The 26,892-nt window shown below is 33.3% G+C and overlaps 2 protein-coding genes across 3 annotated transcripts in view; both read left to right on the top strand.

Annotated features, from left to right (window-relative positions):
• The first annotated feature begins 13,153 nt into the window (after positions 1-13,153).
• The window catches only part of LOC139490589 (high-affinity choline transporter 1-like), a 41,613-nt gene continuing 27,874 nt past the window's right edge, over positions 13,154-26,892 (top strand). Inside the window, exon 1 of one of the 2 annotated variants that reach the window (XM_071277463.1) lies at positions 13,154-13,301. In XM_071277463.1, the coding sequence (XP_071133564.1) occupies positions 13,274-13,301 (28 nt within the window). In that variant the 5' untranslated portion in view covers positions 13,154-13,273. Of the gene's footprint in view, positions 13,302-21,815; positions 22,099-26,892 lie in introns of those variants that run through there. The other variant, XM_071277464.1, reaches the window with a different exon arrangement.
• LOC139492102 (high-affinity choline transporter 1-like) lies at positions 15,237-19,386 on the top strand. Its single transcript, XM_071280244.1, has 5 exons — positions 15,237-15,379; positions 15,896-16,025; positions 17,566-17,789; positions 18,239-18,961; positions 19,375-19,386. Exons 1-5 carry the CDS (start codon positions 15,353-15,355, stop codon positions 19,384-19,386), a joined length of 1,116 nt encoding a protein of 371 aa, XP_071136345.1. The 5' UTR covers positions 15,237-15,352.

The following is a 26,892-nucleotide window of genomic DNA, read 5'->3' as shown; positions in this document are numbered from 1 at the left end:
CAATTTTGAGATCCTGCAACACGTGCTTGGGATTGAAAATGGTAGTTCCGGTTGGTTTGGTATAGGTATAACAAATGATAGGTATATACTTATCTTTAAATAGTGAGGTGTTTTCGAGTGAACTGATTTATGATGAAAGATATTTCACAAGTTGTTGTCCTCGAGACTTTGTTTGCAGATGAAAGTTTACAAGAATCTTTTTCTCCTTTTCATCTTTTCCAATACAAATGGCATTGGCAGTTCTGTGAAATTCAATATCCAATATTATAGGTGTAAGTTCGTATTGGTTTGAATGAGGGTTTGTGGTTTCCAAACAAAAGTTGTTTCAGCTTCCCAATTGTGAACTTTCCATTTCTATGTAGCAACATTCCAACAGCGCCTACATATGGAGGATTTATCTCCAAATTGACACGATATTTCTATGCTTGTTTTTCGTATCATTGTTTCCTTGAAAGGGGGCTGTTGGTCACAAGAAAGTTATTAAACCAAGAGTTCCAAATGGTGAAGTCTTTATTTTTTTATGTTGTGTTTTGTGTACCTTTTTTTGTCTGTTAGTCTTTTTCTTTGTTAGCCATGGCGTCGTCAGTTTATTTTTGATCTGTGAGATTGAATGTCATTCTTGTATCTTTCGCCCCTCTTTTAAGTGAATGTGGGAATATGGTTTTGAAAGGGACTATGAATAAGGCTTCGTGTAAATGTTTCAAATACCTAACGGCTTTTTGTAAAATTGGCATCTGGTCACTAATATATACTTCATAGATAGTAGGTGATGTTTATCGACGATTACCATGACTGCATAAAAATATACCTTTAAAAATTGCATTAACTTTAATGTGTTGATGGCGTTATGTTTACCAAAAAGGTATATTATGCTTTGAAACGTTTATAATATTTTGTGTTCTAGTTATATATTTTTTTATTTTGAAAAAAAATATCTGTTGTTAAGTCTTTATTTTTTTATGTTGTGTTTTGTGTACCTTTTTTTGTCTGTCTTTTTCTTTGTTAGCCATGGCGTCGTCAGTTTATTTTTGATCTGTGAGTTTGAATGTCATTCTTGTATGTTTCGCCCCTCTTTTGAAGTGAATGTGGGAATATGGTTTTGAAAGGGACTATGAATAAGGCTTCGTGTAAATGTTTCGAATACCTAACGGCTTTTTGTAAAATTGGCATCTGGTCACATATATATGGTGGCGTTATGTTTACCAAAAAAGTATATTATGCTTTGAAACGTTTATAATATTTTGTGTCTAGTTATATATTTTTTTATTTTGAAAAAAAAATGAAAGACGTAAAAAAGTACACATCATCATAGATTCCGGGCTTTTTGTACGCCTGGTGTGCATTTCGTCTACACATGAATAGTCAATTGCGTTAGATCAAACAAAAGTTAAAAAAAAAAAGTCAAATAAATATCAATTTTGAAGTGCATGGGAGACCCTAAATACAAAAAGATTTTGCCATATATAGCTGTTATGGTCTTTTATTGAATTGAATTGAACTACTCACTAACTCATTGGCTGAAATCCTTCCCTCGGTAACACAACAGAAATCTTTACATGTTATATTCACCATAGAAATGTTGATTAAACACACACAAATACTCTATTAAAATGTATCTTGTGCTTATTTAGAATTTAATGTTTAATAGTTGTATTTTTTATCCAATATCTCTCGTCATCTTCCGTTTTACGATTTAACTTTGTTTTTGACTTACAATTTCCATTGAAATCTTCGACGTCTTTATAAATTAACGCATTGTTGACATATCCAATAGCCTAATTTTAAGGTTGGCGAAATAATCAATAAACTACAGTTACTTTTTCATAAAACATATTCCTTTTGCTGTATAAAATATGACCATTTAAAAGATAAATTTTATTGATTTTACCTCAATAAACAAAACGTTCAAATCTTTAAATAAATAATACCACATTCTAAATCGTTTTATATTGGATCATATAACTCAAAAGTATTTTCAATACAAATAGGTTGTTAAACTATCCACCAGTTAACATATAATATCGCAAACACACCACTTACCTGTACCAGTGTATATAAAGTGTTCATTTTCACTGTCTTATGCGAATATGTCTATTGTAGAATAAAGGATCATTGGAAAACTGTATTTGTTTACGTTTCGAAAATACTAAAATAATTTATTTGAAACTAATTTTAAACATATTTTCATTGTGATATGTCTTTTAGATCACCCCGTATAACCCCGATACAAACGAATACGGATGTTGACACGTTCGAAGCGATAAACAGGACAACATTTGGGACGACAACCATTTCTAATGCCTCTCTAGAACTTATTTGAGTATATATAAATATGTCAATGTGCTTGCTAGTTTACTTATTCAATTATACAGTTGTTGCAAGTTTTAGATATTGCATAAAACGTTTGATAAACTGTTAGATGCAAAACGCACGGACATGGTGCAAATTCATACTTTTTATGAGATAAACAATGCTGAATATCTTTTGGTGCATAAACCTTTGCGTATTACTGCATTAGCAATAATATATACGTATACGTAGAATTACTACGTGCCTTTAAATGATTCATAGAACTTAGAACAAAAGCAACATCGAACTGAATAAGTTTTCACTTACTATATCGTTCGTTCCACCAAATGTGTCGAGTTTGATGTTCGTTTTTAAATAATCACTGTACAGTTCGTTGACAAAAACCACCATAAATCACTTTCTTATTAAGGTATTCGAGATGGCTTCCGCGATCCTTTTTCTGTATTTTATTGTAAATTTGTATCTGTAAACTTAGTCAAAGTAGTTGAACATAAAATATCTGTCACCCAAAACCAAAATAGCAATGCTTTAACCAGCGTATATTAAACAGGATTTTTTTTTATCGAAAATTAGGACTTTCAACGTTATTCCGGATAAATTAAACTGTTCATAAATATATTTCAGATAAAATAAAGTTTTTAAAAATATAGTACAGCCAAGAAAACTTCAATGACTCGTACTTTGCACAGTTTGAGGCTTCCAAATGCCGATGTTGGTCCAAGTTCGACTAAACGTAAGCAGTCATATGAGCTCGTTGACAAATCTATATAAACAATGTTTCACAGCCTCCTGACGTTGGACAGGCACATAAATAATGCGACAGGATTAACCATATTAACCATCAACCCTCTCCCTAACCTGGGACACTAGTGTAACAGCACAAATGATAAAAAAAAACACCTGTAAAGTTGCAATTGACTTAACTCAAAATATCGGTACAACTGAAGTCCCAAAACCAATACACATAAGATATCGAAATAAGAGTAGTTGTAGTAAAGAATTGAAAACAACATGTGTAATAATGTCATGCGTCCGACGCGCTTTCCTGGATTTAAAGCTCAAAGCCAAACATTTGAAATCCGAGGCTGTTTAAGTACCGAAACCTTTGAAGAGCTATATGACAAAAATACCTAAAATAAATAGCCAAATAGTAATTGATAGTTATTTCAAAGCAAATTACAACTAAACGGTAAATCATGTTATTCAAAACTAAAGTATCAGTCAGTATATATCCAACATCTTAAGGTAAAATATGAAGCCCAGGTTCCTGCATGATTTAATATTAAGAATTATCTCTTCATCTTATATTCTCCACATTAAAGAAACTGTATTACTTATTAACGATGGCTATAAGTTACATGTTCATTGTATGAACATATTCTTAAGCCTTAATGTAATTTTATTTTATTCCATGACCCCATTGGATCCGCATCAGATATTCAGATCAAAAGCCTATAATCCGTTGATTGTTTTTATTGCTACATCTATATAAAAAAAGAAGATGTGGTATGATCACCAATGAGACAACTCTTCACGAGAGACCAAACGACACAGAAATGAACAACTATAGGCCACTGTATGGCCTTTAATAATGAGCAACGCCCATACCGCATAGTAAGCTATAATAGGCCCCGAAATGACGAATGTAAAACACTGCATGAGAAAACTAACGGCCTAATTTATGAACAAAATAGTGAACGAAAAATAAATATAAACCACTGAATTAAACGCTCCTGGCTTTTGACAGACACATAAAGAATTAGGTGGTTTTAAACATGTTAGTGGGAACCCAACCCGCCCCCTAACTTTGGACAGGGATGTAACTGTAAATTGATTGTCGTATATATGATAAACACTTAAATATGCTATCAAATTGGAAATCGGACGCGTGTATCCGTATGCTCAGCCAGATATATTTGTATTTGTGGAGTAATTGTATGTTTCTACCAATAACACTTTCGTATAGATAATGATTTTCTTTACATGTACAAAATACCTCCAAGAGTGTTTCGACAATACAACGGATTTATAGGTTGCTGTCTGCATGTTATGGTGGTTAGATGTATATTTGTTAAAACCTTATCAAAGCATAATTTAAAACATGCAAAACTCGTTGGCAAACCCAATGTTATCACAACGAAGCGTACAGTATGAAAAAGTGTAATGATAACAAAGCGTACACAACATTAAAACGAAGACACTTTTAATCGTGCATTATTTTGTATCTAGATAACACATAAACATACGATCTTTATTAGTTTGTTAATTTTGGACCATGAAATTTTCAAAAATGTATGTTTTAAAAACTATGAGGCACGAGAAACATTGAGTTTTGAATACTTAAATTACCAAGCATGCTTTTATTATTGCAACTGTCGTGCATATTTTAATGTTTTTCCATAACAATGACGCACATTGAAAAAAAACTTGTAGTAAGTAATGAGTATTATGACAAAGAATATATTGGAGCAAAATATCAGAAGAAAACATATTGGATTTTCTTTAAAGTTATTAATCATTCACTGTCTGAACTTAGTGTTACACAGTGTGTTCGATACGACCGCGTCAACGTCCGAAATCATCTGTATCGGGGTTATACGGGGTGTTAATGTACAATGACAGAATTAAAGTTCAAATGTGTGTAAAAAGCAATATAATATAGAATATCGATTATTAAAAGCGATCCATTTTAACTATAGATGCGATGAATTATCACTGTATGTGCAATAATTTCTGATGTAGACTTTTCGAAGATGCCAAGAATTTTTATTGAAGATTAATGGACTTGCAACACATGAAAAAACTTAGTTGATTACTTTAATATTTACTTCTTTTTATGGCTTTTTATATGTCTATTAAAACTGGCTGGCCATTTATACGTTTTCTAACAGTATTGTCATATGTTTCCCTGCTTTGTGATTCGCCAGGCCTTTTGAAGTTGCCAACTGATGTTTACATAACTCCCACTGATACTTGTTGTTGTTTTTATTTTTGGCAACTTGGTGCAAGTTGTTTCAAAATATGTTTGTACTAAATGACTTCTCGGATTTCCTACATTTATATGTCCTGTTGTTCAGGCGTTTGATGACATGTTCATCAAAGTGCTGTTTTTGTAGAAATGTTTTACCACAAAACGGGCAGGTGTGATTAAAAGCTATTGTTACTTTCTTCATATGGTAAGCCAGGCCAGTTCTGCTTTTGAAGTGTTTGGAACAATGAGTACAGATCAGGCCCTCTCCATGCTTGCAGTTTTTATGCTAATTGAGCAGCGATGTCTTGAAATCTTATTCACACTGGTCACATTTGTGTAACTCATTAGTGTGGATCTTCGTATGCCTGTACAAACTAGCTATCCATTTGGTCTTGAAGAACAATAAGTGCATTGGTATGAAGACCCCTTCTTCTTAACTTAAGATTTTGTGTCTGGAATTCATCTTCACATCCCTCCTCTACTGTTGAGCCCTCAACTGCTTCAATATCCATATTTTGAAGGAAAGATAGTTTTTGGTAAAATAAATTGCCTTGACTCTATTGTTGCTTGCATGTTCTTTACTGTATAAGATGAAACGGCATGTGACATATGAATTATCAAAGTCATTAAAGCGTGAAATGTAAGTCAAGGCGAACTTTTCTGTCAGATGTATGCACTGATATAGTTGCATTGGTACTTGATGTAGAACACCCTTGATACAAACAAAAACTAAATAAAATTATCCGTAATGCGCAGCTTGATACTACTGCAGAGGTCGAACCATGCACAGTTGGTGTAAGTATGCACACATGACAACATTCAAACTAGAATTCACTTCTGATGAAATTACAAAATGTTGCATTTTGGACCCTTTCGACCTCAATGTTGACCATTTCGATGACTGACCCAAAATCCAAAATTTAAATACGCTATTATATTCAGCATGCCAAAGACTCCCTTATGTTGTTGAAATCTAAAAGAAGTTATGTCTAGACATAACGATATTGGATATGTTCCTTACTTCGTAACTACAGTCCTCTTCCCTTTCATGAATGTGACCTACCGAATAAGACTATTTACCGGATTTGTAATCACATAAGCAACACGACGGGTGCCACATGTGGAGCAGGATCTGTTTACCCTTCCGGAGCACCTGAGATCACCCCTAGTTTTTGGTGGGGTTCGTGTTGTTTATTCTTTAGTTTTCTATGTTGTGTCATGTATACTATTGTTTGTCTGTTTGTCTTTTTCATTTTTAGCCATGGCGTTGTCAGTTTATTTTCATTTTATGAGTTTGACTGTCCCTCTGGTATCTTTCGTCTCTCTTTCATACAAAATATCAAAAAAGTAGGGTTTTTTATCCCTTTTACTCTCATCCCATTTCGGTCTAATCCAAAGATGTACGTATTTAGTGATGAAATGTCATTGAATTGGATAAATATAACAATACATAGAAGCCGACGAATAATAAGAAATTTAATTGAATACATTTGAAATAAATAGTAACTCTATTGAATTTACTAGAGTGGTAAATCACACTTTCCTTCACAAAGTAATCATTATCAAATATTTCTCTTACTTTAACTATTGTTTGAGCAAGTCAGCTATATAAGACTTTAATTCAAAAATTCATACAGTGAAAATGCACTGCATATACAATACTAATGAATCGCCCTACTGTGAAAATGAAAGTAAAGTATCATTATCAGACAGTAAACATGACTCGCATAAAGAAAGCATCATAGTTGAATTTAGTTCAATATGAACAACCTGAATGACAAAACCTATTGTACGTTAACCAAAATTAATAATTGTGTTGAAATGGACATTTTTCTGCAACTACATCTTACCTGCTAGTTTTAGATGACCTGCACGATCTGTTCGTGAAACGTCATAAATATTCATCTATTTCGGTATATATTTCACACTTGGATGGTCTAGGCGCGATAAAACCCTTCCGCGTCTCTTATATTGTCTTACTTGTAATATTTATTTCTAAACATATACTTTTGAACTATTTGTCCTCATTTTCTTCAAAAACCATCAGATTTTCGTCTGTTTATTTATTATTCTACATCAGAAATTTATGGCATATACAGTGAAAATGGGATTTTAGGATCCGCACTGTGTATACCATGTAGATATCAGAACCATTTAAAAAAACATTAAACAAGAAAATGTACTTTCATTTACCTTTTTAAAGTGTGTCTCACTATAACATTCAAATTAATATTCCAATTTCATTCAAAATTAGTATACTCATTGAATATGGAGTAATATAAGGTTGTTTCAGTATCGTAGGCCAGCTTTTTGCTATTGAGACAATAATGTTAAAAATGCACATCTACTGTAGTAAAATTTGAACTGATAATATTATTATAATCCTGTGCTAAAGTGCTATGGTAATGAATATCCTTGTGCAAGAATATTTGAAAAGAAGACGTTTTCGAGTAGACAGGAAATATGAAAAAAAGGTTTAAATTGTCCATCAATCTACCTCAAATAAGGGTAACAGTATACCGCTGTTCAGTTGTCATAAATTGATTAAGCGAAAACAATGGCCGGCAACAAATGAAAACACTTTAACTATGAGCAACAGAATCACTAAACTGCAACAAAAGCAAACATCAATAAACATTAAAACTTTTTAATAACAACTGCTATATTCCTGAATTGGTACGAGATAGTTTGAGAAAAAGTAGTGGGTGAAACCTGGTTTTATGGCAAGCCAACCCCCTCTCCTTATATAGCGGTGTTAATAAAATGCCACTAGAAGGACAACATTTGGGTGACAGGAATACAGTGAAAATAAACGCAAGAAAACTTAAGAGAGAATAGATAATGTAATAGTTTATTACAACATATATACCATAGAATAGCAAAGGACACCTCCCATGAATGTATGGCAGTATACGAAGAAACCGCAAACAATGTTTAAACTGCGCAACACATGAATCTATCAACGTAACAAAAAGTGACGTATATTTTGTGACGTTTATCAAATGTAAATTTCTAAAATTAGAATAGATTTGTTTAATTAAAGATACGTACTCAAATATAAAATTTTTATTGATTTTGTAAAAGTGTTTATGTATTTTCTAACCATGACAAAAATATTAGAACGGAATTATGTTTATAATGGTGTTGTTATTTGTGGTTTCTAACAATGTCGGTTTTCTTCTTAGTCAGAAATATTATAAAAATAAAAAGTACGTATATAGTTTCTTTTAAATTAAAGTCATATAAATGATAAAACTGATTTTTCATCTTAACTTTTACACACATATAGAAAATAAAAATAATATAACTGTAATATACACTTGTGGTAAGCGGATGGTCGTAACGTCAAGTTATGATTAGCCGAAAATGGGAGACAACTCTAGAGATATTGTTTTCTTTTCCAATTTTCGTGCAGTAAAAGGTTCATTTGAGCCAAACCTCTTGTCTCATACACACCACTCGTTTACTGCAAACAATATTATTTGTTACTCTGATTATGGTATGCAGAAATAAGTTAAAGAATTATAAAACATACACAGTTATGATGTAGTCCAAACACACATCATTTAGGAGTAGCACTGAAAACCGATCAACTCGCCGTAAGCCAAATAGTATGTTAGTGTTGTTTATGTATATATTTTCTATTGTACGTTAAGGCATACAATGGTTCAATACACGTGTATTTCCTCATATTTGTTTTTATAAAACATTTTATTTACAACATTTTATTTTCTTCAATCATGTTGGCAAATGTAATTATTGAACGTACAATTTTGAACAATCATCTTTAACTTTTAATCAACTATCGCTGTTCTTATTAATCATTGACCTTCATATATTTGGCTTTTGATTGTTCCTAATGACGGTAAATCCAGAAATGCGTTTCGGAGTCTTCCAGTTTTTAACGTGTTTTTTTTTAATTCTTTATCGATTGCATGACGATCATATATTGCGTTTTCACATTGATATTAGTTCTAAGTATTGGTAAGGAAGGAATTCTGAATCCATGGTGTCACAATGCACGTTGTGTTAGCCTCAAAAGTAGGATGTTGTTGATATATATTTTTTTACTGCTACACGCTATTCAAGCTGAATTTCAGAGTCAAATATAAGTAGCTTGTAGTCAGAATAGGCTGGGAAATTAAAAACATCCAGTTTGTCATAGATTATCTATGTCAATATTGAGAAAAAGATCAAGGTAAAGTTACCAAAGGTATCAGGCTTATAATTAGAAACGTCGGACGCGTGTTTCGTCTACATCAGACTCACCAGTGACGTTCCGATCAAACAAGTTAGAAAACGAACAATTATAACGTTGAGGAGCATTGAGGACTCAAAATTTCAAAAAGATAAAGCCAACCTTGCAGTATCAGTAGTATCATTTGTTTCAAGTTCAATGGGATATATGAGATGTAGGTGTAATACCGCAATTGTTTTCCCCTAGAAGAGATTTCCAATAAAATGACATAACACAACTTAACCAACCTATTGTATTGAAGCATGACGATGGGGAGCATAGACCGAATAATTTTTGGCTCGTTGATAACATATAATGTGTTGATATAGATACTATTAAAACAATTAACACGAACTACTATTTTATTCTTTGCATACTTTGGGATTTAATTTTGGATTTCATTGACAACAACCTTTTAACTAGGATGATCATCTTAGTTGTTTTAGTGACCAACTGTTGACAGCAAGGTGATACTATATTTACTAGTCTGTGCATCCTTCCATAATATATAAAGTGCGCATTAAGTCAATATATTTCACGGAAACTGCTGGTTTAAGGTTTAATTCTCAGTATTCAGTTACAGAATTATGTCCTGAGCAAAACAAAAGTCCTCTAAAATGCTTTTGTACTGCGTCTTTCAACTTTATACGTTTAGCTTTTGTCAAAATGTATGGATGATAGTAACTTGGTGAACTATGACGGGTTGCTTATATTAACCAGGGTAGAAGAGTACTTCAGTAAGAATACAAAGTTTCGATGAGTTTTGAACTCTTGCTTGAATCAATTCTTGAATAAAAGATATTTGTATCTAGAAAGAGAGATTTCAAGAAGTTAAAAATAAAGATTCAGTGAGTGAAGAGTAAAGCAGTCGACTCTCGTAACTACAATCCCCTTCCCTTTCATAAATGTGGCCTACCGAATTAGACTATTTACCGGATTTGTTATCACATACGCAACACGACGGGTGCCACATGTGGAGCAGGGACAGCTTACACTTCCGGAGCACTTGAGATCACCCCTAGCTTTTTGGGGGTTCGTGTTGTTTATTCTTTAGTTTTCTATGTTGTGTCATGTGTACTATTGTTTGTCTGTTTGTCTTTTTCATTTTTAGCCATGGCGTTGTCAGTTTATTTTTAGATTTCTGAGTTTGACTGTCCCTTTGGTATCTTTCGTCCCTCTTTTGTCACTCAGTATACTTTATACTATGACGTACCAGGTATATGGTTCTCTTTATCACCCTTTTTGAATGGTCAAGAACGTGGCGAGGCGGTTGTCTCATTGCGTTAATTAAAGCTACACCACTACTCGACTGTGGTTCTCGATCCTCGTCGTTTTAAATCAAAGATTGGCTGCCACACTACGAAACACACAATATTAAGGAATTAGTACCGAAAAATGGTCGGTTCGGGGAGAAAATATGCGTATGTAAATTATATAAGCAACGAACTCTTACATATATTTATATTATTCGTCAACATAACTGTCAAACTATGTTAAATCTGTACATTTGCGTAAGCAAAGTTTTTGTTTTTCCATGACCGGGATTCGGACTCATGCTACCTTGCTCGACGCGCTAGATAATTCGACCACCAAGACTCTACAATAATAAAGCTTTCGGTGGCCGGGTGTTACCTTTCCTCGTCAATTTTAATCTAGCGTCGTAACACAGTAAATGATAAACAAGGCATGCAGATGGAACCAGCTTGAAAACGTACAAGTACATTTATCTAACAGACACCAACCTTTTCTTTTTTTACACTTTAATAGTATCTATTATATAAGAGACACCGATCTCGAATATCAACGCACCCTACCTTGGTCTTATGTCTCTGTAGACTTATGATAATCGATTCTGAGCCTGGAATCGATCCTGCCTGCTGCTATACACCAATTGTAGCTGTACCATTCTTGAAGAAGGGTTTTCGTCTAAAGTGTCCCATTGCTCGTATTAAAGTTCCCTTTGGAACACCCCTTCACATTTGACCTCAACCAAGATTTACCCGCGAAACATCCGATTCTTGACTATGTTTTTTTTAAGTATATACAAATGCATTAAATAAGGCTACTATCGAACTGTAACTAATGAAAACTATCGAACGTATGATACACAATCATCACATAAACCACGCCTCAAAAATTCATGCGTCTCGCCTGACTAAAACTAATTTTAAAACGGATGAAACATAAACGTACTATATACATATCTTATTTCAGTTTAATCTACAAAATATAATCAACAATACTATCTGCCATCCATGCTGCTTTTCGCCTTGTACGACGCCCTTCGGGACTATTCAGACATCAATCAACGTTGACTCGTAAACAGCAATGTCTCGTCAATAAGGAGTCACTTCTTGGTTATCTTCAGCATTATTATTATCAGTGTCCAAGGGACTAAAAGTGCCATTATCTGGTTGTGTCCTTAGTGTCTGTTGTAAAGAAATGTTGTTCCTGTTGTTAGGGAATTTAGCACAACCTGTAGAGGTAAAATAAGCCCCGTGACCCATTGGCAAATTATTAAAAAAAAATCTTAGGATAATAATTGAATCACCCAATCTGCCTTATCGTTTTCAATGTAAACAAAGAATCAGATAACGGTGTTTTTGTTGGGTTTTTTTTTTTTTTATCAAAGAATAACTGAAATGAAATTGTTATTGTGCTCATTACTTTATATTATTAGACTGATAAATATATATTTTACTCAAAGTCTCATGACAAACGAGACCGGAAAAAAGAAAAAGATTTCTGCGCAAATACGGGAAAATAAAAATCGATTTTTTTTAACTGATTTTTCTACTGTAACAAATGACTTTGAACCCTTATTAATATGAGGCAGTCATTACCATTGAAAGGGGACGAAGTCTGTGTACATTTATTTTTTAATAGTCAACTATCTTAAATTAAAAATCTGTCAAAAAAGAAACGCAATACGGAAACTTCTCCGATGTTGGTCCTGTTGTTAAGGATTTTTGTTGTGACGTCATTTCTTAATGTGAACATAGAAACGCTATCCTGTAACGTTTTTTCACATCAAAGAATCATCAAAAAACATAAATTTACGGGAAACATATATATATATATGATGTTCCTTTCAGTATTTTACATTTAAATGTTGTGTTTCTGTTGTGTTCTCCTCTTATATTAGATGCGTTTCCCTCAGTTTTAGTTTGTAACCCAGATTTTTTTTTCCATATATATCGATTTATGAGTTTTGAACAGCGGTATATTACTGTTGCCTTTATTTATTTACTACTTCGTCCATATATAATAACTTCTTTATATCACCATACACATTGTACTTGTACTAAAATATGTTATCAATTCTGTCCGCTGGACCAGTGGAGCAAAGAAGATGCTTTTTTTCATTCAACGTAATGAAATGCACAGGTAAAATTATAAATAACGTAATGCTGTAAAAGCAATAACGGTCCTTTATTGTGATTCAAAATGAAATTAAAAATTACTTTATAGACATCTTAAAGCGCTTAATTTGAAAAAGACAGCTTATTGATATTCTTTGCTGCAAATTGACATAATTTTAAGATCAGAGTTCATTGAGAGGTAAAGTAAAGTCTTCTCATCTAATAACACACTGTACGTGTACATGTACTTAAATCGCGGTGTATGTACCAGGTTTGGTGTCTGTCATCGTGTTCTTTGTTATCTTTCTATTGCAAGGTTTATGGGCAGCATGGAAATCTCGAAAAGTTACTAAGAACAGTGAAGATCTGTAACTTGCAGGAAGAAGTATTGGTATGCTACTAGGGAAATTTACCATGACTGGTAAGAACTTTTTATTATCAAGGATACATACAATATTTTAACATGTTTACCTGTTTATTTATAAAAGGTTAATTTGAGTTCAATGAACGTTTTACTTTATGCATAACAAAATGATAACATTTAATAGTAGTGTGTACAAAGTAAAATAACAAAAATACTAAATTCAATTGAAAATTTGAATCCTAAATTCCCCTATTAAATGGAAAAATGAAAAACTTAAAAGCATCAAGCGAATGTAAAAAAACTGACATTTTTCATGACTTAGTATATATTATTAAGAATAAGATTGAAAAGCCTCAGCTAAATGTGACGTTGGTTTGGTTTCCCTCTCGGGTGCCCCTCAACCTGTATGTTGTATTCTTGTAACTTTTGCAGGCTTCACAGCTTTTGGTCTTTAACATTCACTTTGAAGGATTAGTCGGAGCAAAAACCTAATGCAGCATGACCTTCAATTGATCACAAACCTTCCAGATAATTTGTTTTATGCATTATATTAAACATCGGTAGACATACTTTATGATGGGAATATGAAATTTGAAATGATTTAAAATATGGACTTAATTAAAAAAATATATCTAATGTGGTTTTATGTATTTTGTCGCTGCATTCAATACCCGTTCTTGGTTTAGGGCTGTTGGATCGTGGTCTCTTTGACACATTCCCCGTTTACATTCACAATTCTACCATTTACTATAGTTGATGTTTTATACATATTAATTAACTTCAAATTTACCAAAACTTTCTTCCAAGCATAATAGACTAAATATTTCACATCCTTGACTTGTCATGACTTGTTTATTAGGAAAGTAACCTAAGACGATAAAGTTGCAAAAGTAATAGACTACAGAAATCGATTTTGATCAGCATCAGAAATAAAAATATGTATTCTAAAACCAGTTGTTGGCATGATACGGGTTATGTTCTTCTCATATATTTTGTTATGGTTTTATACTAAATGCCTAACGGGGGGTATTGTACTTGATATTCATATGATGACGACATAATCTTTCAATCAATTTAATTGAGGTCTTGAGCTGGCATGTCAGTAACTGCTAGTAGTCCTTTGTTAATTTATGTATCATTGTCATTTTGTTAAGTTTCTTTTGTTACCTTTTCTGACATTTGACTCGGACTTCTTTTTAACCGAGTTTTACTGTGCGTATTGTTATGTTTTTTCTACATTGGCCAGAGGTACAGGGGAGAGTTGAAATCTCCAAAAACATGTTTAAACCCCGTCGCATTTTTGCGCCTGTCCCAAGTAAGGAGTCTCTGGCCTTTGTCAGTCTTGTGTGATTTTTAACTTTAGTTACTTGTGTATATTTCGGAGTTTAGTATGACGTCCATTATCACTGAACTAGTATTCATTTTTGTTTATGACGGCTGAAGCGCGCCACCGGGTGCGGGAGTTTCTCGTTGCATTGAAGACCAATTGGTGGCCTTCGGCTGTTGTCTGCTCTTTGGTCGGGTTGTTGTCTCTTTGACACATTCTCCATTTTCATTCTCAATCTTTTTTTTTGACAGACGTCAATTTTTTTCACTTAACTTAATTGGGTCTACACAAAAAATTATTTTAATTACAAAATCACAGGATGCTAATTTAATCAAGATGTTGATTGCCTACAAATTTAATTTTGTTTTACCAAATTGACAATGTATTTTAATTTCCATGTCGGTCAATTTTGTTTTTCGTCATGACAAAAATGAATTGTGTCTACAAAATTGAATTTTGTCTACAAAAAACAAATTATCATTACAAAATTTAAGTTCTCATTATTATTCAATAACAAGTCTGTATCACATAGTTTTGTAAGACAAAAATAATTTTGTTATTTCCGGTTTCTGTTCGAATAAACCGTTTAATATCTCTCTTTGATACCTGCCGCCTCTTCATTTTTATTTTATTTTTTATTTATTTGTTTGGTTCTATAGTGGCTGATAATCCCGTTTGCTATATCAAATGATGCAGTGAGAGACCTGCCAACTAACTACACAGACGTTTGGGTGAAAGAACTAGATCCCTCTACAGCAGGGGTTTATATTGATGGTTACAGATGATACTTGGTGCAATACCATGGCAGGTAATACATTTGTAACGTACTTTTAGTGTATTATAATACATCTATACTGTACCTGCAGAAACGAAATATCACGATTTGAAAAAAAAGAGCTGATAGTTATCTATTAATTACTTAAGAGTTTACATTTTATAGTCATCACCAAACAAGTATTGGCTACTTAATCCATAAGAGTGTTTCCTTTAAAACACATAAAGGGGAAACTGTTAAGAAAATAAAAAGATACTCAACTTCAGCACATAGAATCTATAAACCAAGAACATCTTGTATTATTTGTACGGTACGGAGCCCCGATAGGGACATGCAAAGAATTTTTTCTATATTGTGTGCACAACTTAAATATATTTTGCGCACACAATAATATGCGTACTTTTTCACGATGTTCCATTAATATATTTTTCTATAAGGATATCTTATTGTATTTTTTATTATAACAGTTTCTGCATATTTAATATTACAATAAAAACCCCTGTTTGTTACATTAGATTGTATTTCCTATATTTAATATTTATACAACAGGTATATTTCCAAAGAGTTCTTGCAGCCAAGTCAGCATATATTGCAGAGCTGTTGTCATACTTAGGAGTGATTGGTTGCTTCATTGTTGTGATTCCCTCATTATTGGTTGGTATCATAGCTACACAAACAGGTACACAAATTATATTGTTATTCTTTAGAAATAAAGAAATAAATTTGTATGACATACATCAAAACCCTTTTGTATGTCCCCAAAGTTTGAGCATACTATGTTAACCTATCCTATTCAAATAGGTTATATGATTTGCCCAGGTAAATTTTTCTTCAGTGAGATCATCCCGGTTTTGGGTGGGGTTCTGGATCGAATTGCTTAAGTGTATAGATTTCTATGTAGTGTATTTGTTTAGTTGTTGCGAACCATTTTCTTTTTTTTCTGTGTAGTTCTTCCTTCCATTTTTGAAAAGCAATCTTTTTTTTCAAATTCATGTACCCTCCAAAGATCAAATGATTGATTACTTGGAGCCAGGGAAAAGACGGCCAGGAAAAGCGAAAGTGTTTTTACAACAATATGCAATATGTTTTTTCTCTCTCAAGATGCGCTAACTACGATATAATAATTTTTCAGTTATATCAACATATATAAACAATATCATACAAAGAACACAATATTTTATACCGATATTATAGCAAGATCTAATAACAATAGTGATATAGTACAGTTCAGTTCTCGGCAGTAGTGTTACGTACGTCATAAGAGTATGCAAACGTTTGGTAAATTAGCGTAGCTCGCGGGAATAACAGCGAGCAATGCTTTAGATTCATGATAATCCCTCTCACTGTTTGACAAGCGTACATAATTAAAGTAACGATTTTTTTGTCGATTTAATAAGGAATAGGGAACAGTACACATTTAGCTAGTCACAACAATTTATGTTTGTCAGTTATTTATAATATTCGTTGTTGAATTCGTGGTGCAAACATATTTCTTTTTTCAATTTATCATTTTATTTCATATTTTTTATTTTCCATAAGCAATTATTCTTTTTAAATAAGAGCCTCGTTCCTCCAGATTCCAACAATTGCTCCTTCATTTGTTTTGAATGTTTTCTCCAGCTTAATGTGTACCATGATGTTTTCATTTATTCATGATGTATGAAAATTGCACTTACCATGTAGATCTCTGTATTAATATAATGAATACTTATTCACATAATTTATCTCACGTCAACTTTGTAAAACTTGAGTTATGTCGCTTGATAGGAACAACAACAACATTGTATTAATCATAATTATGGCAAAGGCATAAAATATATTTCACAGGCACCATCATATTAAGTTATACTGCATCATCACTTTTTTCAAATAAGTTTTGATTTCGGCAACCATACAGATACCAGTACGTTAAAAATTTACTCAATCTGAAACTTTTCTTTTACCCATTTCGGAAGTTTTAATATTTTTTAATTGTATGTTTTCCTGTATGCCATAATTACAATTGGTTGATGATATTTATTATTCATACAATATCATTTTATAATACATACAAATTGTGAACAAAAACGTATTATACTCATTAAAATGAACATTTACTACCAACTAAAACTTGTCTTCCACTAGTTACAGTATAACTTATAAGACAAAACATATTCCTTTTAAACCCATTCATATCTACTACATTTACAAGAAATCTGGTTTGTACAATTTACATATAGATTGGAGTATGACAACTTATATGTCTGGAAATTCTTCGGTGTTGGCAGATAAAGATATACCGTTGGTATTGCCACTAGTCATGGAACATCTTTGTCCTAAAACTGTTGCATTGTTTGGTCTGGGTGCTGTAGCAGCTGCTGTCATGTCATCTGTTGATTCAGCAGTGCTTTCATCCAGTGGACAATTTTCTAGAAATGTCTACAAAAGAATCATTAGAAAAACAGTAAGTACTTTTTTTAATTTTCTTATCAATAGTCCCTATTTCGTTAACCGAGTTTACAAGTGTATTGTTTGACAAAAAATAGACCGCTAGTAATGTGAAAAAAAAAGGACAACAGACTATCAGTGTGCTCAAATCCAACGATATAATATATTGACGATGGGTTTTAAAATAATCGTGTTTGTTGGAATACATGTTTTCAATAGATCAAACTGGCCATATGCATATAGTTTTCTTCTAAAGAATATATCCATTACTGAAATCTTATCATCATTCTGTCAATGCAGTATAGATGTCATACCTTATTACGTTCAAGTTACGGGTGTCATACTTTCAAGTATATGCACTTTATGAATAAATTAGCAATGTTACTACAGTTTTTCTTCCAAACATTTTACTTTTATCATGCTGTCTATACAAAGTAATTATAGAAGTATTTTTCTGAATTTTAGCCTTCTGAAAAAGAACAGATATGGGTGCTCAGAGCTTCAACTATAGTGTTCGGTGTTATTGCAACTTCTGTATCAATATACGTTCGATCTATTTATGCATTATGGGTACTTTGTAGTGACATAATTTATGTCATATTTTTTCCGCAGCTAACATGTGCAATCTATTTTTCTAGTGCAAACACCTACGGATCTCTCGTTGCTTTTATCGTCGGACTATTGTTTCGTGTAGCTGGAGGAGAAATGACTCTGGGATTAGATCCTATAATCAAATACCCATGGCATAAAGTATGTGATGATAGAGTGATTGTACAGTTATTTCCACATAAAACATTGTCTATACTTCTTTCATTGTTTTCATTATTATTTGTGTCGTGGTTCACAAATTGGCTGTTTGACAATGGAATACTATCTCCTAATTTGATATCCTTCGAAAACATTCAAGGACTAAATATAAGAACAAGTATGTACTATCCACCTCTGATGGAAGCAATGTTAAGGAGAAGGGAAACTACAAAATTAATGCTGCATTTACAACAGACGCTTTTTAAAATATATGTTCAGTCAGGAACTTTGAACCAAAATTCATCTTGTCAGTATACTTATATATTATGCAGGTTCACAATCTGCAATCGTAACTACTCGGCCATTCTCGCTATGCAGTACAATAACTGTATTGTACTGCATAGCGATAGTGGCCGAGTAGTTACGATTGATTTAAGTGAAGTAGGTGTTTCGTGTCTCTTGATTAGTACCATGCTTATAGTAAAACTTCTGAAATTCTATTTATTTTCAAATTACACAAAAAAGTATTGACATACATATATATTATTTATGACATTTGTTTTATATTTTCTTTCTAATTTAAGTTAATAAATAGTTAAAGATGCTCGCAAGGATATAGTTTTGTGTAGTTTTTGAATATTAGAGTTTGTTTGAAATTTTGGCTTAACATCTCGCTTAATAGCATTTACATAAATTTTACAAAAACTCCAAAAATCTTAGTCTTTCTTTAATCTTTCTTTTCAATCTCATGTTTCATATCATTTAAAAAATGAAAACAACATGTTATAAATAGCATGTGTCTAAATCGCTTGTCTTGATTTATTTTGAATATTACATTTTTTATTTTTGAACAGTGTGTTCGTTAGATGTTGTTTATCCTTTTATCCCTTGACCACGTGTTGTGGATTTTGTTTTTATCGTGATCTACCCACATATATAAACAACATATTCATGTTTTGTCAAATTGCCTCCATCATGTGATCGATGATAATCAGGGTCATGACCAGGTCAATAAATATAAACAAAGTCAGAATCACTTAATGTCATTTTTTCGGGAGAAAATTGTCTGTAGTATTCTGTAGAAGACATAGAAATTGGTTCATTTGTTTTCGCTGAATAATTTCCCTGTTACAGGGATATCCTGTCAAATGATGTAGACATGCTGTGTTTTTATAACTGCACGCAAAAAGTGAAATCACAAAAACACTGAACTCCGAGGAAAATAAAATCGGAAAGTCCCTAATCACATAGCAAAATCAAATGACAAAACACATTAAAAAGGAATGGACAACAACTGTCGTATTTCTAACTTGGTACAGGCATTTTCAAATGTAGAAAATGGTGGATTGAACCTGGTTTTATAGCGCTAAACTTCTCACTTTGTACGACAGCTTCATCAAATTCCGTTATATTTACAACAATGCGTGAATAGACTTGTTTTAGAGAAAAGAATTAATTCAAAGTTTGGTGACTATTTTGAAAGAATCTATCCCATCGAACTTGAAAAAGACTAAACAGTTAAGTCTGCTTCTTATTTTGACTTTCAGCTTTCCAATTGAGAATTTTCCATTTCTATGTAGCATCATCCCTGCATCGTCTGCATATATATTCCATAGCTTCCTGTTCTATAACCATTGTCTCGATAGAGGATTTACAATGATTTGTTTATGTTGTTTTTGTGTACTATTATTTGTCTTTTCGTCGTTTTGGGGTTCTTTCCATGGCATTGTCATTATGTTTTTGACTTATAAGTTTGAATACCCTTTTGATGTCTTTCGCCTCTCTTTTGAAAGCAATTATAGGTAAAACAAATTCGCACAGAACTACCTATTATCTACGATTTACACTCAAATGCAGTCAACTTTAGGGAAAGGTCCTACCACACGATCAGTGAACAAAACTTAATTGGATCAACACGTAAAGAACCGATCATTGTCATTGGTCGCTTCAAACCTGATTCGACCTCCAAGCTCTGAAGCCCCGCCCAACCACACATGCTAACAACTCACATGATAAACATATCAAGAGTTTTGTGAATGCATCAATGGGTGTAATGTGTATTTGTTAACACATATGATCGGGATTTTCCCTTGCAGTTCTAGTTATGATGTGTAAATTTTATAAATGTATAAATATTATTCAAGACTTTTGTTTTACGTTTGATCAATGTTCTATCTTTTCACTTCGTCACGGAGATATAAAGTCAATTAGATCCCATGCACATGCAGAGGCGGATCCAGCCATTTTCAAAAGGTGTGAGGTTTTGTTTGTTTGTTTTTTATTATTTTATTTTTTGGGGGGATGGGGTCATACAATAGGACAAATGGGTGTTCCAACCAGTCCATACGTCTCCATTTAAAAACATTGATCGTCAATGTATAAATCAACATTATAATTTACTTTCAGCTGATGAAAAACTATAAATTTTAACTTCCACAGCCGAAAACAAATGTTTTAAAAAAGAAAATTACATATTCTGGGTCTCAAATATATATATGGAACAGTTTATCACAAGAGATAAAGATAAAGATAATATACTTGTACATCTTTTAAACACGTTACTTTTTCATAAATTGTGCAAACATTGTTATAACTATACAATTGTATATAAATTAATTGTGTATTATATATCATTATAAAATTAATTTAATGAACCTATAACTATGTTATTATTATCATTTTAATGACTCTTGGGAAGATTATTCTTAATGGGATTATTCTCTTGAAATAAAGATTTAACTTATTTATTTATTCAAACTTCGTATTATACGGTGTTTCCCAATAGATTTGATACATGGCATGGTAACATGGTTTTCACAAGGTTATGATGCAATCGGAACTACTCGGCCTTTCTGGTTGCACGAAGAAATAACTGCTGCATAGCGAGAATGGTCGAGTAGTTACGATTGGGTTAGGATGATGATAGTATACTTTCGGTTTTGATAATCTTCTTCATTCTTAGTATCGGGTGTTTAAGTCAAATTAATGGACAATTTTTCAACTCAATATATGTGTCTTAGTTGGAGAAGTAAGTTCTATTCGAAAAAAGAAACGATCGAAGCGCAGCTGGGTTTTTGTTATATCTGGATTTCCTAGTTACGTGTGTTTATAAATAAACATATGTTTCCTGACCTTGTTAAACATGATAAAAATAGCTTTGATCTACTGAGGAATTTTTGCTTCTGTTTTTAGATTACTTTTTGAAGTCCAATAATTACTATAATCATTGAAATGTAATTCCATATGTACCATCCCGAGTCTATCTATCAGTGATCTATACTCTTTATGTCATAATTACTAATTATACACACGCAAATCATATTATTAAAGTGTGACCGATATAGATAATACTAATTTTCTTCCTGGATGGATATATCTAGAAGCACGAGTTTTCGGGAATTCAAAGTTTAATTATAAAGTGTAGGTGGCAGGACGAAGGAAATTTAGTTTTAAATCAAAGTAATATCATATGATACGAGGATTCCCTAAAATATATCAAAACTGTTGCATATATAAAACTTGGGGAATCCCAAGCATTTTATAAATTGTTGTGGACAAATTAGCAGTCAGCAAGCAAGGTAAGCAAAATATTTAAATCTAACATGTTATTATTACTTGTAATATAATCTAATTTGAATATTCAAATAATAATATAACAGTGACTAATAAGTTTGAATGTCTATTTGATATATGTCGCATCTGTTAATACAATTATAAGCATTGATGAAAAATGATTCTGTTTTCATTCGTCGGTCAATTGACACTCGGGATTGACAGCTTTTTCATACTGGATAGTTGTGGTGCTATTGTTTTAAAGCCAAGAAAAAAGTAAAATTTAACGAATAAGTGTTGCCTTGAGATCCACATCATATGTATCTGAATATACATATGCAAAATAAACGTAATTTTCGGTCCTGGTAATTGTCACATACCGTAATATTGACATATCTTAACCGGATACGATCCGGACATTATTGTTATGTATTATGATACTTTCCTGTATAGAAGGTTAATAAATATCTTGTTATTGTCAACATGTCTTCCTCCTTCTTATTTAACATGGTGTCAGACTGAATCATCGCCCATCATAATGAAAATAAGCCATCCGTAGAACGAAGCAATCTTAAAAGTTGGATGAACAATCCAGCTACCTAAATTATCATAATCATGGATGCACTATCAGGATCTCACCCCAAAATGGACTGGGAAGCGACAGACCTAGTGACCGCTTGGAAATCTTTCCAACAACATACAGAATTCTGGTTCGCTGGACCTCTAGCCAAAACTGCTGAAGCACCAAAATGTAACTATCTAATGATATGGATCGGCAACAAAGACAGGGACATATATTCCAGCTGGGATCTTTCGGAGGACGATAAAAAGAAACTTGATGTGCACTATGAGAACTTTGAAAAACACGTACGCCCTAAATCGAACAAGATTTATTCACGATACAAATTTTTTTAAGCCGTGTACAAAAAGAAATTGACACTTTCGAAGAATATCTCACAGACCTCAAAATATTGGTAAAAGATTGTGGATATGCGACGTCGGAGGCAATGGTACGTGATGCCATTGTTTTGGGAACTAAAGACCACAAAGTTCGGGAGAATGTATTACTGAAGGGTCCGAACTCTCGTTAGAAAAGGCTATAAATTTCGCTAGAACTTATGAACTTTCAAAGGCTCAACTTAAAACTATGGAAAGCGAAGATAAAACAATTAACATGTTAAACAAACAAGGATCAAGATCATTAGGTAAAAAGTATGGCAAGCAATACACACCACAAAGGGGACCACCGCAAAATAACAAGGGGCAATCACCCAATTTCGCAAACAAATGTAAAAACTGTGGAGGTAAACATGAGCGTAGAAAATGTCCTGCATTCGGGAAACAGTGCAACAAATGCAATAAAAACAACCACTTTGCGTCCGTCTGTCTGTCATCAAACAAATCATCAAAGAAAATGTACACTTTAGACATATGCAGTGAATCTGATGACGATGAACTTTTGGTAGCAACAATTGATAATCAAGAATTAAATACCGACGAATGGACCGAAACAATCAACGTCAACGACGTACCAGTTAACTTTCAGCTAGAAACAGGTGCAAATTTCAACGTACTTTCCCTAAACAAACTGAAAACCATTTGTTCGCATCCTATCATCACTAAACAAGTATCGTCACACCGTTCATACTCATGACACATCATTGACACTGTTGGAGTAATTAATCTTAGGTGTAGTTATAAATGCCGAGATCACGCCGTGAAATTTCACATTGTAGACCGTAATGTACAATCTGTAATAGGTGCAAAAACGTGCGAAGCGATGAAACTCCTAAAGCGCATCCATTCAATCACTCATACAAACAATCCGCAAGAAGCGACAAAACAATTTTTACCAGAAAATATGGAACACCAATATGAAGATTTATTCACAGGCCTAGGATGTCTACCAGGAACACATAGATACGTATCAACAAAACTGTAGCACCAGTTGTACACGCACCGCGTAAGATATCAAAGACAAAGTATAAGCTGAACTTGATCGTATGGAGGATATTGGTGTAATCTTCAAACAGCAAGAACCTACACAATGGGTCAACTTAATGGTTACTGTCATTAAACCAAACGGCAAAATTCGAATATGCATTGATCCACGTGATCTGAACAAGGCAATTTTATGTGAACATTATCCATTAAAAACCGTAGAAGAAGTTATCTCGCAAATGCCGAACGCTAAAGTCTTTAGTAAACTGGATGCCACCAGTGGATTTTGGCATATTCAACTAGACGAACCTAGCTCAAAGCTATGCACATTTAATACACCATTTTGACGTTATAGATTTGCACGCTTACCTTTTGGGATAAATTCAGCATCGGAAGTATTCCAGAAAATTGTGTCTGAAATGGTATCTGGCATAGAAGCAGCAGAAGCGATTATCGACGACATTCTTATTTGGGGATCAGACCAAAAAGAACATGATATGCGTCTTAAACAAGTTCTAGACAGAGCTCGAGAATACAACTTGAAACTCAGTGCCGGAAAATGCGAAATCAGCAAACTGGAAGTAACATACGTTGGACACCGTCTAACAAGTGAAGGCGTGAAACCAGACCCAGAAAAAATCCGTGCAGTCAATAAAATGTCAAAACCGGAGTGCGTCAAGGATCTGCAAACCTTCGTGGGTTTTATTCAGTATCTCGGCAAGTTTATGACAAACATGTCAACAGTCAGTGCACCGTTAATAACACTCTTAGAGAAAAACACAGCATGGCACTGAGATGAAAAACAAGAAACTAGCTTTCAGAAGTTGAAAGAAATGGCAACAAATGCACCACTGTTGCAATACTACAATCCGAACAAACCGCTTACACTCAGTGTTGATGCTAGTTCAAAGGGACTTGGAACTGTACTGATACAAAATCAGAAACCAGTTGCGTATGCCTCACGTGCTCTTACTCAAACACAACAACGATATCCGCAGATCGAGAAAGAAACTCTTGCAATTGTTTATGGATGTAATAAATTCTATGAGTAGTATGTAGTCGCCGAGTTCAAATAGAGACAGACCCTAAACCGCTCCAATCAATCTTCCTGAAACCGCTTCACCAAACACCGCCTAGATTACAGAGACTTTTAATAGCATTAGAAAAGTATGATCTTAAAGTTGACTATAAACCAGGCAAAGAGATGTATCTAGCAGATCATCTCAGTAGATCGTTCCTAAAAGAAACAAAGGAAGTATTAGTAAAAGAAGAGGGACGAAAGATACCAAAGGGACAGTCAAACTCATAAATCTAAAACAAACTGACAACGCCATGGCTAAAAATGAAAAAGACAAACAGAAAAACAATAGTACACATGACACAACATAGAAAACTAAAGAATAAACAACACGAACCCCACCAAAAACTAGGGGTGATCTCAGGTGCTCCGAAAGGGTAAGCAGATCCTGCTCCACATGCGGCACCCGTCGTGTTGCTTATGTGATTACAAATCCGGTAAATAGTCTAATTCGGTAGGTCAAATTCATGAAAGGGAAGGGGATTGTAGTTACGACGTGAGGAACATATCCGATATCATTTGTGAAATGGTTATTCCATAAAGTACCTGACTTACACGTGAATGACATTCATTTGATATCATACTTGCCAATTGCACCAGAAATGTATGCTAAATTTCAGAAGGAAACTGCAAATGATGAACACTTTCAGGAATTACAAGATGTCATATTCAATGGATGGCCAAATGATGATTAGTGTCTGACAATGGTCCTCAGTTTTCTTAATTAGAATTCAAAAGATTTGCTACAGAATATGGATTTAAACATACCACGAGCAGCCCACACTATGCTCAGTCGAATGGACAAGCAGAAAGAAGTGTTCAAACCATCAAGAAGCTAATTATGAAATCGAAGGATCCACACAAAGCTCCATTAGACTATCGAAACACACCGTTGGACATTGATCTTTCGCCAGCACAATTGTTCCTAAATAGGAGATTAAAAACATCACTACCTACTTCATTACCGCTATTGATGCCACAAAACGTCAAGAACAGTGAATTTATCAAAAAAAAACTTGAAATTCGCCAAAGGAAAGCTAAAACAAACTATGATAAACATTGTGGACCTGAATTGAAACAGCTAAAACAAGGAGACTCTTTTGTAATGTACACAGATGGAAAATGGAAAGCAGGAAAAATAATTCACAAACACCACACTCCTCGCTCCTATGTAGTACAAATATCAGATGGCAGGCGTTACAGAAGAAACCGTAGGCATATAAGACCAACAGCTTACAATGTTGATAATGAACATTTCAAGAACAATCACAATTCAACCGTCCGTAAAACTTCAACTGTCTGTAACACTTCACAAACATTAGACCGCAGTGAAACCATTGCGTCCGAGGAAAATGAAAGTATTGAACCATCAAAGTCACCCGTGACAAGATCTGGAAGAACAGTCAAAGTGCCAACCAAATTAAATGACTATGTAAAATAATTTGTTGAACTGTCAAGTAGATTTTAGAAAGCATTTAGCTAGTTGTAGTTAGTTATCAGAAAAGACAATATATAGACTATAAAGTTAAATTGGAAAAGAGACATTAATCTAGTCAGTATTAATTTCTAGTCAAAACCAAGTCAGTATTAATTTCTAGTCAAAATCATTCAGTATTAATTTTAACTGGGTAATACTCAAATTCATTTATTCATTTAATCATTTCATTTTCATTTCATCTTTTAGAAAAAAGGGGGATGTCACATACCGTAATATTGACATATCTTAACCGGATACAATCCGGACATTATTGTTATGTATTATGATACTCTCCTGTATAGAAGGTTAATAAATATCTTGTTA

The sequence above is a fragment of the Mytilus edulis genome, chromosome 10, assembly GCF_963676685.1.
Source record: "Mytilus edulis chromosome 10, xbMytEdul2.2, whole genome shotgun sequence".
NCBI lineage: Eukaryota > Metazoa > Mollusca > Bivalvia > Mytilida > Mytilidae > Mytilus > Mytilus edulis.
The sequence above is the reverse complement of the archived record's forward strand: the minus strand, read 5'-3'. Positions and strand labels throughout refer to the sequence as shown.

Excerpts from the sequence above, each read along its gene's own strand:
- LOC139492102 (XM_071280244.1), top strand. The coding sequence starts at position 15,353 with ATGATACTTGGTGCAATACCATGGCAG. Across the intron at positions 15,380-15,895 it reads TTGGTGCAATACCATGGCAG|GTATATTTCCAAAGAGTTCT; the intron begins GTAATACATTTG and ends TTTATACAACAG. Across the intron at positions 17,790-18,238 it reads AAAGAATCATTAGAAAAACA|CCTTCTGAAAAAGAACAGAT; the intron begins GTAAGTACTTTT and ends TCTGAATTTTAG.